Source organism: Amphiprion ocellaris, chromosome 9 (assembly GCF_022539595.1).
Source record: "Amphiprion ocellaris isolate individual 3 ecotype Okinawa chromosome 9, ASM2253959v1, whole genome shotgun sequence".
NCBI lineage: Eukaryota > Metazoa > Chordata > Actinopteri > Pomacentridae > Amphiprion > Amphiprion ocellaris.
In genome coordinates, this window is record NC_072774.1 from 1,773,144 (window position 1) to 1,787,557 (window position 14,414).

Consider the following 14,414-nt stretch of genomic DNA (forward strand, 5'->3'; position numbering starts at 1 on the left):
AAAAAAAATGCCATTTTTCAAACATGTTGTAAAAACGTGCCATATGATGAAATAATGTAAAGGAGGCCGTGAAAAACACTCCAGAAAGGTTTTCTGTGAAAAAAAAATCGTCATGAATTTTGGGGCACAAAAAAAACGCCTTACTATACTATGTCGAAAAAAAAATGCCATTTTTCAAACATGTTGTAAAAACGTGCCATATGATGAAATAACGTAAAGGAGGGCCGTGAAAAACACTCCAGAAAGGTTTTCTGTGAAAAAAAAATCATCATGAATTTTGGCGCCAAAAAAAACGCCTTACTATACTATGTCGAAAAAAAATGCCATTTTTCAAACATGTTGTAAAAACGTGCCATATGATGAAATAATGTAAAGGAGGGCGTGAAAAACACTCCAGAAAGGTTTTCTGTGAAAAAAAAATCATCATGAATTTTGGCACCAAAAAAACGCCTTACTATACTATGTCAAAAAAAAATGCCATTTTTCAAACATGTTGTAAAAACGTGCCATATGATGAAATAATGTAAAGGAGGCCGTGAAAAACACTCCAGAAAGGTTTTCTGTGAAAAAAAAATCATCATGAATTTTGGCGCCAAAAAAACGCCTTACTATACTATGTCGAAAAAAAATGCCATTTTTCAAACATGTTGTAAAAACGTGCCATATGATGAAATAACGTAAAGGAGACCGTGAAAAACACTCCAGAAAGGTTTTCTTTGAAAAAAAAATCATCATGAATTTTGGCGCAAAAAAAACGCCTTACTATACTATGTCGAAAAAAAATGCCATTTTTCAAACATGTTGTAAAAACGTGCCATATGATGAAATAATGTAAAGGAGGCCGTGAAAAACACTCCAGAAAGGTTTTCTGTGAAAAAAAAATCATCATGAATTTTGGCACCAAAAAAAACGCCTTACTATACTATGTCGAAAAAAAATGGGATTTTTCAAACATGTTGTAAAAACGTACCATATGATGAACTAATGTAAAGGAGGGCGTGAAAAACACTCCAGAAAGGTTTTCTGTGAAAAAAAAATCATCATGAATTTTGGCGCAAAAAAAACGCCTTACTATACTATGTCGAAAAAAAATGCCATTTTTTCAAACATGTTGTAAAAACGTGCCATATGATGAAATAATGTAAAGGAGGGTGTGAAAAACACTCCAGAAAGGTTTTCTGTGAAAAAAAAATCATCATGAATTTTGGGGGAAAAAAAAACGCCTTACTATACTATGTCGAAAAAAAATGCCATTTTTCAAACATGTTATAAAAACGTGCCATATGATGAAATAATGTAAAGGAGGGTGTGAAAAACACTCCAGAAAGGTTTTCTGTGAAAAAAAAATCATCATGAATTTTGGGGGAAAAAAAACGCCTTACTATACTATGTCGAAAAAAAATGCCATTTTTCAAACATGTTATAAAAACGTGCCATATGATGAAATAACGTAAAGGAGACCGTGAAAAACACTCCAGAAAGGTTTTCTGTGAAAAAAAAATCATCATGAATTTTGGCACCAAAAGAAAGCCTTACTATACTATGTCGAAAAAAAATGGGATTTTTCAAACATGTTGTAAAAACGTGCCATATGATGAAATAATGTAAAGGAGGGCATGAAAAACACTCCAGAAAGGTTTTCTGTGAAAAAAAAATCATCATGAATTTTGGCACCAAAAAAACGCCTTACTATACTATGTCGAAAAAAAAATGCGATTTTTCAAAAATGTTGTAAAAACGTGCCATATGATGAAATAATGTAAAGGAGGCCGTGAAAAACACTCCAGAAAGGTTTTCTGTGAAAAAAAAATCGTCATGAATTTTGGGGAAAAAAAAACGCCTTACTATACTATGTCGAAAAAAAATGGGATTTTTCAAACATGTTGTAAAAACGTGCCATATGATGAAATAATGTAAAGGAGGGCGTGAAAAACACTCCAGAAAGGTTTTCTGTGAAAAAAAAATCATCATGAATTTTGGCGCAAAAAAAACGCCTTACTATACTATGTCGAAAAAAAAATGCCATTTTTCAAACATGTTGTAAAAACGTGCCATATGATGAAATAATGTAAAGGAGGGCAGTGAAAAACACTCCAGAAAGGTTTTCTGTGAAAAAAAAATCATCATGAATTTTGGCGCAAAAAAAACGCCTTACTATACTATGTCGAAAAAAAAATGCCATTTTTCAAACATGTTGTAAAAACGTGCCATATGATGAAATAATGTAAAGGAGGGCGTGAAAAACACTCCAGAAATGTTTTCTGTGAAAAAAAAATCATCATGAATTTTGGCACCAAAAAAAACGCCTTACTATACTATGTCGAAAAAAAATGCCATTTTTCAAACATGTTGTAAAAACGTGCCATATGATGAAATAATGTAAAGGAGGGCGTGAAAAACACTCCAGAAAGGTTTTCTGTGAAAAAAAAATCATCATGAATTTTGGCACCAAAAAAACGCCTTACTATACTATGTCGAAAAAAAATGCCATTTTTCAAACATGTTGTAAAAACGTGCCATATGATGAAATAACGTAAAGGAGACCGTGAAAAACACTCCAGAAAGGTTTTCTTTGAAAAAAAAATCATCATGAATTTTGGCGCAAAAAAAACGCCTTACTATACTATGTCGAAAAAAAAATGCCATTTTTCAAACATGTTGTAAAAACGTGCCATATGATGAAATAATGTAAAGGAGGCCGTGAAAAACACTCCAGAAAGGTTTTCTGTGAAAAAAAAATCATCATGAATTTTGGCACCAAAAAAACGCCTTACTATACTATGTCGAAAAAAAAATGCCATTTTTCAAACATGTTGTAAAAACGTGCCATATGATGAAATAATGTAAAGGAGGCCGTGAAAAACACTCCAGAAAGGTTTTCTGTGAAAAAAAAAATCATCATGAATTTTGGCGCCAAAAAAACGCCTTACTATACTATGTCGAAAAAAAATGCCATTTTTCAAACATGTTGTAAAAACGTGCCATATGATGAAATAACGTAAAGGAGACCGTGAAAAACACTCCAGAAAGGTTTTCTTTGAAAAAAAAATCATCATGAATTTTGGCGCAAAAAAAACGCCTTACTATACTATGTCGAAAAAAAATGGGATTTTTCAAACATGTTGTAAAAACGTACCATATGATGAACTAATGTAAAGGAGGGCGTGAAAAACACTCCAGAAAGGTTTTCTGTGAAAAAAAAATCATCATGAATTTTGGCGCAAAAAAAACGCCTTACTATACTATGTCGAAAAAAAATGCCATTTTTTCAAACATGTTGTAAAAACGTGCCATATGATGAAATAATGTAAAGGAGGGTGTGAAAAACACTCCAGAAAGGTTTTCTGTGAAAAAAAAATCATCATGAATTTTGGGGGAAAAAAAACGCCTTACTATACTATGTCGAAAAAAAATGCCATTTTTCAAACATGTTATAAAAACGTGCCATATGATGAAATAACGTAAAGGAGACCGTGAAAAACACTCCAGAAAGGTTTTCTGTGAAAAAAAAATCATCATGAATTTTGGCACCAAAAGAAAGCCTTACTATACTATGTCGAAAAAAAATGGGATTTTTCAAACATGTTGTAAAAACGTGCCATATGATGAAATAATGTAAAGGAGGGCATGAAAAACACTCCAGAAAGGTTTTCTGTGAAAAAAAAATCATCATGAATTTTGGCACCAAAAAAACGCCTTACTATACTATGTCGAAAAAAAAATGCGATTTTTCAAAAATGTTGTAAAAACGTGCCATATGATGAAATAATGTAAAGGAGGCCGTGAAAAACACTCCAGAAAGGTTTTCTGTGAAAAAAAAATCGTCATGAATTTTGGGGAAAAAAAAACGCCTTACTATACTCTGTCGAAAAAAAATGGGATTTTTCAAACATGTTGTAAAAACGTACCATATGATGAACTAATGTAAAGGAGGGCGTGAAAAACACTCCAGAAAGGTTTTCTGTGAAAAAAAAATCATCATGAATTTTGGCGCAAAAAAAACGCCTTACTATACTATGTCGAAAAAAAATGCCATTTTTCAAACATGTTGTAAAAACGTGCCATATGATGAAATAACGTAAAGGAGACCGTGAAAAACACTCCAGAAAGGTTTTCTTTGAAAAAAAAATCATCATGAATTTTGGCGCAAAAAAAACGCCTTACTATACTATGTCGAAAAAAAATGCCATTTTTCAAACATGTTGTAAAAACGTGCCATATGATGAAATAATGTAAAGGAGGGCGTGAAAAACACTCCAGAAAGGTTTTCTGTGGAAAAAAAAATCATCATGAATTTTGGCACCAAAAAAACGCCTTACTATACTATGTCGAAAAAAAAATGCGATTTTTCAAAAATGTTGTAAAAACGTGCCATATGATGAAATAATGTAAAGGAGGCCGTGAAAAACACTCCAGAAAGGTTTTCTGTGAAAAAAAAATCGTCATGAATTTTGGCACCAAAAAAACGCCTTACTATACTATGTCGAAAAAAAATGCCATTTTTCAAACATGTTGTAAAAACGTGCCATATGATGAAATAATTGTTCTGCTTTCCTGGTAGAACTGAAGTGACGTCCACTAACTTCTAGTTGCTTTGCTCGCTTGGGGGTAACATTCCTGTTGACACTGTTGGATCCGACCTGTAACAGAAGTGTTTAAGGACTGATTAGGGGGACATTCAACCCTGCACTTTCCCTGAGTTCCTGCAGTGGAAAGATGACTGTGTTTCATTCCTAAGTTGGTAAATCTGGTGTCAATTTCGTCTTTTAGGTCTGAGTAACATCATCGGTGTGATCGTCTACATCTCGGCCGCGCTGGGCGACATCTCTCCGAAGAAGGACGAGGACAAGAAGTGGCAATACTCGTACGGATGGTCCTTCTACTTCGGCGGTCTGTCCTTCATCATGGCCGAGATGGTTGGCGTCCTGGCCGTCAACATCTACATCGAGAAGAACAAGGAGCTGCGTTGCCGCTCGCGCACCGACATATTCAAGAGCACCACACATGCCATGCTGCGCCTGCCCAGCTACCGATTCCGCCGCCGCTCCCGCTCCTCATCCCGGTCCACCGACCCCTCGCGCTCCCGGGACCCCTCGCCCGTTGGAGGCAGCGGGGGGAAGAACTTCGGCCTGCCTCCGTCGGCGCTGCTTTCCCAGGGCCCCATCTCGGTGTCCACCCTACCGAACCCCCACTCTCGCTCCCACACGGCGCTGGCCGGCGGTGACATCTCCCTCTACACGCTGTCCCGAGACCCCAAGCTGGGGGGTTTGCCTCCGATGTACGGAACGGTGGACAGGGCGACGCTCTACCAGCTGCACAACTGCTTCCCAAAGGACAGCGGCGCCGGAGGCGGGGTCATGATGAGCGGCACCCTCCCCTCGCTAAAGTCCCACAATCCTTCCAACTCTTCCAACTCCAACACGCCGATGCCGAACTCGGTGGGCTCTGGACCGCCGCCCTTCACCTCGTCCACGGTGGACCGGGAGCGAGGGATGGGGACTCTGGACAGGCTGAAGGGCGACCGGGAGAGCAACTCCAACACCCTGAACCGCAAGACGACGCCTGTGTAAAGAGAGAAAAAGATGAGGCGGGTGAGGAGGAAGGGAGAGAACGGGTAGAAGTAACAAAAAAAAAAACAAAACACAAAGCTAGCGAAGGAGCGCCGCGTCCACGTGGCTTGAAACGGCAGCCGGCGGGAAGCGCTGCATCTCTCCCTCCATGTTCACTGTTATTTAGTCAAATCTCACTGAGAACAAAAAGAAGAGTAATAACAGAGCGATAATAACAACAACAATGAACTCTCACAATAAAACTATTTTGATATTTTAACGTGCTAGAAATGATTTATTTTGTTAATGATCAAACGCAATTAACCTTGGGCTATTATGAAAAATGTCTCACATGATTTTTTGTGCAATACTTCTTCCGCTAATTTAACCAGATCATCATTAGTGTCGAATTGTTGTTGTGATTATTCTTAGCGTTATTACAGGCTAGACGTATTTGCAAACACTATAGTTTGGAATGAAGATTTTAATTTCTCTTCTCTTTTTTGGACTTTTACTGTGAATTTCTTCCATGCGGAGCAGCTGGACCGCCGACCAGCGAGCTGTGTGTTACTGTGTCAAAGTGTCGAGCATGAGTGTACACAACATGTGGACGAATGAGAGCCTGTATTATTTTTTTAACCCCCATATTACATGAGTTTCATTTATAATACAGTCAGATGTGAATACTGTAAATTGTCTTCCAATATTGATACCGAAAGAAATGCAACAATAACGCGAGCGACTGAGACGACTTCATTGTTACGAGTTTTCTATGGGCCTCTGTTAGTCTTATTTCCATTCTAATCAGTGTTAACAGTAGTACTTGTAGCTATAGTCGTGTTGAAGATGTTTGTTCTTGGGCATTAACAGGAACCTCCAATCGGAGGATGCAGAAAAAAAATAGAATTTGTACAGAATCAGGTGAAGGTTGCTGCCTGAGCAGAAAATAAAACAAAAAATCATGTTTTTTCTATGACAAGTCCCAAAGTGACACATGCAAATCATCATTTTCAGTGGCAAAAAAAAACAAAACACAATATGTATATGTGGGCTGAGAGGGTTTAAAAAACACTGTAGAGAACTTTTCAGAACATACGTGTACATTGTAATTTACGCATATTTGTAAAGTCTGTAGGTAGGTTTTTTTCGGGACCACTGTTCTAACGTTTCGGGCAGGGTGGACTCTGATTGGGCGGTTTCATCCCTGCTCCTCCTTCCTCCCGCCCATATTTGGTCACATGATCAGTGTTTACCCAATCACGTCGCCGCGGAGACGAACCCCCCAAAGATTCTGCTCACTGTGCTTCCTCAGCTTCCTGAACCTTCTGACCTGTTTGTGTTGATGAGAATGTAAACTCACAGAAACCCCGCCCCCTCCACCCCACCGACCCCACCCCCTACTCCATCGCCGCGAGTGACTGCAGATCAGGTGGTTACCGTGGAAACACCTGTAACGATGAAAAACAAAACAACCAGACGCTTCCAGATTCTCTAAGTTTTGATTTCTTTGATTTTGAGAAAAAGAATAATGTGATAAAAACTGCACACAGATAGCATTTATGTGGGCAACATGAATAGTATGTAGTTGAGAATAGATATATCTAGATAAATGATTATGGTTTATCTAAATGTGTGATAAACTTAAACACTGTATTGCACGAAGTTTATAAAAAAACAATAACAGACCTGTTCACAGACTGCTGTCTTTTGTTTCTTTTTTGCTCATTTGAAACTGTTTTTTTAAGGTATTGAAGACTTGTGGAAGATTCTACTCATACAGAAAGTAAATGACGCTTTACAAAAACCTCCATTTTACTTAACTTTAAATTTTTTCTTCCATTCATGAAGATATTCTGCTTATTCTTACTTTGTTGATGTTGCATAAACTGACACTACAACCGGTTCACCACTTACGGAACTCCGGTGAAAATGTAAACAAAGCCGTTACGTGCATCGCGATATTGATCAGTTCTTCGAAAAAGTCACGAATACCAACCACTTTCATGCATGTATGAATCGTTTTACAAGAAGATCATCAGAAGAGTCTGACTTAGGCTTAGGAGCCACAGTGGAGGGCAAAAACTTAGTGAATATAGTACAATCCAAGGTGGCGTACAACCGGAGAATGGAAACAAAGCCGTCGCCGCGGGATGACGTATTCATCCGCTCCGCTCGTCAACTAGTTCCAACTAACCAGTTCCAACATAACGACAAAATGCCGTAACCAGTAACGACAAAACGCTGTGCATCATAAACCGAAGACCCGCCCGTAACCAGTTTTGACGTAACAAAAAAATGCCATACGTCAAGGACGTCGTAAACCGAGGACCTCCTGTATAATACTAAGAATAATTTTGGTAATAAAGCACCTTTCTAAAATGAAGTTTCAAGGTGCTGCACAATAAAACACAATAAAACTAAGGCGACAATACACAAAATATGTTAAACTCTGGCAAAAGGTCAAAGACAAAGAACCTGCGGACCAATATACAGTCTTCAACAAAAGTTTCCATCCACTTAAAAAGACCATCTATGCCGTTACAGTCTTTAGTTTCCAGTGACTCCTATAATTCAGAATGTTCTATGTATATTGAAACACGTGAATCTTTGTCACAAAAATAATCATATACTTTGGTCTTAAATTTATTAAAGGTCTTCTGGAAATCTGACAAAAATCTGATGGATCATAAATATACATACACAAATTTTAATATTTGGTCAAATTAGTCCATTTCCACCTCAGTTCGGTTCTTTTGATTTCAATCTTCCTGTTTATCTTCGACTCCTCTGGACACTATACCTACCGTCAAGCATGGAAGTGGCAGCACCATTATACTATCAATTTAACTGACTCAAGTCTGAGACAGAAAGACAACAAATATAGTAACGATATTTGTTGTCTTTCTGATTCAGACTTGTTTCTTCATCAGTCCACAGGTTCTTGATGGGTTTAAGTCAGGACTTTGGGGAGACTGGTCTAGAACCTTCATTCTATCCTGATGGAACCATTTCTTTACCACTTGTGTGTTTGGGCTCATTGTCTTGTCGAAACATCCAACTCTGTCCAAGATCAACCTTCTGCTGATGGTTTTAGGTTTTCCTGAAGAACATGGAGGTGATCCTCCTTCTTCATTATTCATTTACTTTGTGTAAAGCTCCAGTTCCATAGAGCATGAGACTACCACCACCATGCTTGGTGGTAGTTTTGGTGTTCTTGGGGTTAAAAAAGACCCACCAAAGGCAGTCCTAAACCAGTCCTAAAAAGGTTAAAAACCAGTACATAATCAGGACCAAAACCAGACCTAAACAACTCCTGAAAAAAGTCCAAGACCCTCCAAGACAGTCTGAAACCAGTCCTCATCCAGGACCAGATCCAGAGCAAAATAAATCCTAAACCAACTTTGAATCACATCCAAAACCAGCCCAGAAACAAGACTGAAACCAAACATAAACCAGTCCCAAGAAAGTCCAGAACCAGTCCAACATACATTCTGAAACCAGTCCAGAAGCTCTTCTAGAAAGCCCCAGAACATGATAGTGCCACCTCCATGCTTGATGGTAGGTTTGGTGTTCTTGGGGTTCAAAAAAGACCCACCCAAGACAGTCCGAAACCACTCCTAAACCAGTCCTTAAAAGGTCTAAAACCTGAAAAAAAAGTCCAAGACCCACCCCAAACAATCTAAAAGCAGTCATCAGCCAGGGCCGAATCCAGGATGAAATAAATCATTAAACTCAAACACTACAGTGGTAAACTCTGAGGAGCTCAGCAAAGATCTGGAAAAGCAAATCATTGACTTGAACTCAAAAGTTTTTTTCAGAATTCAGAGTTCTAGGAGTCACTGGAAACTAAAGACGGAATGATGAACATGAACTCCACAAGTGGACGGAAACTTTAGCTCACGACTGTAGCAAAATAGACAAAATAAAATCACCCCAATAAACCAGATATGAGAAGGACTTAAAACTTACCAACAGTCTGAGATCTTCTGGGAGGATTTCCACAATTTAGAGACACGAACGGCAATGATCTGATCACTTCTGGTCACCAGGGCAGACTCAGGAAAAATCAGAGGATCCTAAACAGACATCAGGCTCATAAAGAGTTAAAAGATCTTAAAAGAAATTGTAAAACAAAATAGTATAGAATAAAATACCAAAACAAGTTAGCAACTTGTAAGATTACTTTTCTAAAAGAGAAATATAAAATACTACCACCAGAGCAGCTAAAGCCACTGAAAACACCGATTTGTTGAGGTTTTTCTTGAAAATATCAGTGACAGAGGAACATTAGATCGTAAGATTCAGGCCATTAAACCACCAAGATTAAAATGTTCGATGATGCTTGTCTATGTAAGACTTAAAGATTTAAAGATTTAGACATGAACAATATTTGCATATTTATACAGATTTGAATTGTGGAGAAGGAGAATAACGTCTAACTTTTTGTGTCAAGACTTGAAGTACAGTAGCATATAGCATACAGTAGTAGTATCATTCTGGTGTTTTACGTCTTCCTGCCTTTGGTCTCTTGCTTGTGTCTTTTCCAGCCAGATCGAAGCTGTTTTCATCAGCATGAACTCAGCACTTCTGTTAGTTTCTCAGTCTGAAGGTGTCTCTGCTGATCCCAGAAAGACTTCGACCTTCACGTCAGACCCGAGGCTCATAATGTTTGCTAATATATGGACGCGGCAGATGGAGGGAGTGCAGATGAGAAAATGAGCTCAAAGTTATTCGACTGGACTTTTTTTGGAGACCATTACTTTGACAGAACCATCTGCTGCCTCGTGCATGTTCTTGCATGAACAATTCTGAGGTACGGTGAAGGTCTTCGGTCACTGCAGGAGGTTTTTGTTCCACCTCAGAGGAAAAAATCAACTCTTCACAGAATCTCTTAACCCCCTAACGCTGATCTCTCGTCATACCGCTTTCATTCAGACAGCAGCTGAGATAGCATATCATTCCCCCAATGTCAATACGTAGGAACCTTTTGCAAGCACTGGTTTCTGGTAGGACCAGTTGGAGTGGGACCTACATTATTATAATTTTTCTTTTCTTCCTTTTTTCAATCCAGTAACTATTATTTCTTTTAGTGCACGGTTGAAGGTGTTGGATCCTAAAATGGCCAATTAAAGGACAGATTATTTATAGTACAATACAGGAAAAATTGTAAAATAATTCTATCTTAAGCTGATTTAAATACAGACAAAATGTGTAATTTTACAGTTAAATGTTGTTGGAGACCAAATTGTAAACATTTTTTAGAATGTGTTAAAAGGCCAATTAAAGAATTACTTTAAAGGACCAATTAAGGGACCAATTAAGGGCCGATCCTGGGTCCTGCAGTAGAAAGTCGCCTCTTCAGATGCGTTAACCCTTTGATGTCCAACATGGGCCAGAAGTGACCCAAACCCAGTGGAAGATGGGTATCTCCTGATCCACGCTGAGCATCAAAGGGTTAACTGTGGAGGAAGCAGCTCCACATCCTTGACAAGAGTCCTGAGATTCCCAGCAGCCTCCTGGAGCCTGAGGATTAGCCATCCAGAGTGCTTCTCCACTATTATCATACCTCCTGAGGTCTCAGCGATGAGCGACCGGAGGGGCGAGGCTGCCAAAGCAAACCAATCACAAATGTGCTACTATAAAATAAATAACCGCTAATGATCTGGCAGCAGACCAGCAACAATAGCGGAGGCCTTCATCCTGTTCTGGGAAGCTCTTTTCCATCCATCCCAGCAGAACTATTAACAGCTAAATATACAGGCAGGATAGTGTGTCAGGTGGATTCGGTTTCTGTCCGCTGGGAGTTAAAAGCAGGTGAGCGTCCGGATGCCAGCGGCGTGACGAGTTACCGGGACGACGGAGGAGGATGGTCGGTCGGCCGAGGGGAGGCGAGGCCACCAGGTCTGGGGGCCGCATGGCTGGAATTCAAGGATCAGGTTTCCCCAAAGCTCAGCGACGAGCTCCGTCCTAAATATAGAGGAGCCGGTCGGGGGGACGGGAGGCTGACAGAGGGGGGAGGAGCCGGTCGGGGGGACTGGAGGCTGACAGAGGGGGGAGGAGCTGGTCGGGGGGACGGGAGGCTGACAGAGGGGTGAGGAGCCGGTCGGGGGGACTGGAGGCTGACAGAGGGGGGAGGAGCTGGTCGGGGGGACGGGAGGCTGACAGAGGGGGGAGGAGCCGGTCGGGGGGACGGGAGGCTGACAGAGGGGGGAGGAGCCGGTCGGGGGGACGGGAGGCTGACAGAGGGGTGAGGAGCCGGTCGGGGGGACTGGAGGCTGACAGAGGGGTGAGGAGCCGGTCGGGGGGACTGGAGGCTGACAGAGGGGGGAGGAGCCGGTCGGGGGGACGGGAGGCTGACAGAGGGGGGAGGAGCCGGTCGGGGGGACGGGAGGCTGACAGAGGGGTGAGGAGCCGGTCGGGGGGACGGGAGGCTGGCAGAGGGGTGAGGAGCCGGTCGGGGGGACGGGAGGCTGGCAGAGGGGTGAGGAGCCGGTCGGGGGGGACGGGAGGCTGACAGAGGGGGGAGGAGCCAGTCGGGGGGGATGGGAGGCTGACAGAGGGGGGAGGAGCCAGTCGGGGGGGATGGGAGGCTGGCAGAGGGGGGAGGAGCCAGTCGGGGGGGATGGGAGGCTGGCAGAGGGGTGAGGAGCCAGTTGGGGGGTACGGGAGGCTGGCAGAGGGGGGAGGAGCCAGTTGGGGGGTACGGGAGGCTGGCAGAGGGGGGAGGAGCCAGTCGGGGGGGATGGGAGGCTGGCAGAGGGGGGAGGAGCCGGCAGAGCAGCAAACCAGAGGGAGGCGGCCAGTTTCTGTCAAATGTGTTTAATAAAGAGCAGCAGCGGAGTCAGAAATAAAGACTCAACAAAAAGCTGGGTTCCACTGCAGGGACTCGCTGGAACCTTGAACCATCTCTAGAGAACCTCTAAGAAAACTTCAGGTTCTGCACTGTTAGAAAAAATCCCCCCCCCAAAAAAATTTAAAAAACAAAACGGTGAAAATCTGGCCGCAAAAGTGCCAGAAAAAAAGAAAAAATAAACTTTAAAAATTGATGAAATGCTGCAACACTGATAAGCTTTTTAAAAAAAGTGAAAAATACAAGCAAATAATACAGATATCTGCAAAATAATGATGTAAATACTGTAAAAAATTGTAGAATTTTATTGTCAAATATTCTACAACTTGTCCGTTCTTGTAGCCAAATGTAATAATAATAACAATAATAACAATAATAATAATAATAATGATAATAATAATGCTCGTTTTGATGTAGACGTTATTTAAAGTTTTGGCCTGTAATATTATCATATATTATATTATTTTTAATTATAAAAATAATGCACACAATTTTTCTTTTAAATAACAGCAAATATATGCAAAATAATAAAATTTTTTGTTGATTTAAATACAGTACAAAAATAAATAGTAAATTTTTATAGTCAAATGTTGCAATAATAATAATTTTGATGTAGACATTTAAAATTTTGACCTGTAATATTATTATATATTATATTATTTTATTTATAAAAAAATATCTATTGTGAAATAAATAAAAATAAAACAATCTGGGATTTTAGAGCTTGTCTGTTATTTTTACAAAAAGGAGAAAATCTGCAAAAAATATTTTTAAATAACATCAAATATGTGCAAAATACTAAAAAGAAATTTTGTTGATTTAAATGCAGTATAAAAATGGGTACTTTACAGGTAAAATATTGTAAACAAATGAATTACTATTTGTAAAAAAATACATATTTTTGAGACGTTAAGTAAGGCTTTGGACTGTTTTTTTAATGGTTAACATCTAAAAAATGTTTTTACATTTTTGTAACTTTACTAGTTATTTTCTGTAATTTAACAAAACAGGACAAATCTATAAAATAAGTTTTGAATTTTTTTTTTACCATCTTTCAATCCTTAATTTACATAATCTTTCTTTCACATAGCGTCAAACACCAAAAATGTTTATTATTTTTGCATATACTTGCTGTTATTTAAAACAAAAATTGTGTGCATTAAGAATTGAATTTATTTATTTTTTACAGATTTTCTCCATAGAAAATAGACATTTTTATAGACAAAAATAATATATATTACAGGCCAAAGCTGTAAATAATGTCTACATCAAAACTAGCATTATTCTTAATCTTATTATTATTGTTGTTATTTTATTGCAATATTTGATTATAAAAATTGTCAATTTTTACAATATTTGACAGTAAAATTCTACAATTTTTACAGTATTTCCATGAGCAGAAAATGTCATTATTTTAAAGATTTTAAAAATAATAGTAGTTTAGGCCAAAACTGTAAATAATGTTTACATCAAAACTAGCATTATGTTTTCATTTATTTATTTTCACAATATTTGACAATAAAAAATGACATAAAATATAATTTCTATTTTTATATATTTTTATTCTGTGATTTCATTAGATGTCTGTAATTTTAGAAAAATCTGTAGAATAAGTTCAGAATTTACAGAATATTTTTTTTCATCAAACACCTGTAAAATAAACATATTTTTAGCTGATTTAAATGTAGCAAAAGTTGTGTAATTTTAGCTCCAAATGTTGTAAAAGAACAAATTATTTTTTGTAAAAATACAGATTTTATTTACAGTTTTTGCCATTTTTTTTAACATTTACTATTACCTACAATTAAAACCAAATAAAAATGAGAAAATCTGTAAAATAACAAAAATATTTATAATTTTTTGAAGCCTTAATATTTCTGTTTGAGATAAATATACGTGAAATAATTAATTATGAAGGAATTCCCGTTTGTTTGTGGTTCTAAAAATGTTTTAAAAAAAAAAAAACAAAAAACACTTTTTCTACGTTCTGATTGGTTAAAGGTCCTTTTGTGTTC

At 38.6% G+C, this 14,414-nt stretch overlaps 1 protein-coding gene across 1 annotated transcript in view; it reads left to right on the forward strand.

Moving 5' to 3' along the window:
- cacng8b (calcium channel, voltage-dependent, gamma subunit 8b) overlaps positions 1-7,246 on the forward strand; it is a 10,125-nt gene extending 2,879 nt beyond the window's left edge. The window contains exon 2 of the mRNA XM_055013646.1: positions 4,747-7,246. Within this exon, the coding sequence (XP_054869621.1) occupies positions 4,747-5,570 (824 nt within the window). The 3' untranslated portion in view covers positions 5,571-7,246. The remainder of the gene's footprint in view (positions 1-4,746) is intronic.
- The last annotated feature ends 7,168 nt before the right edge of the window (positions 7,247-14,414 follow it).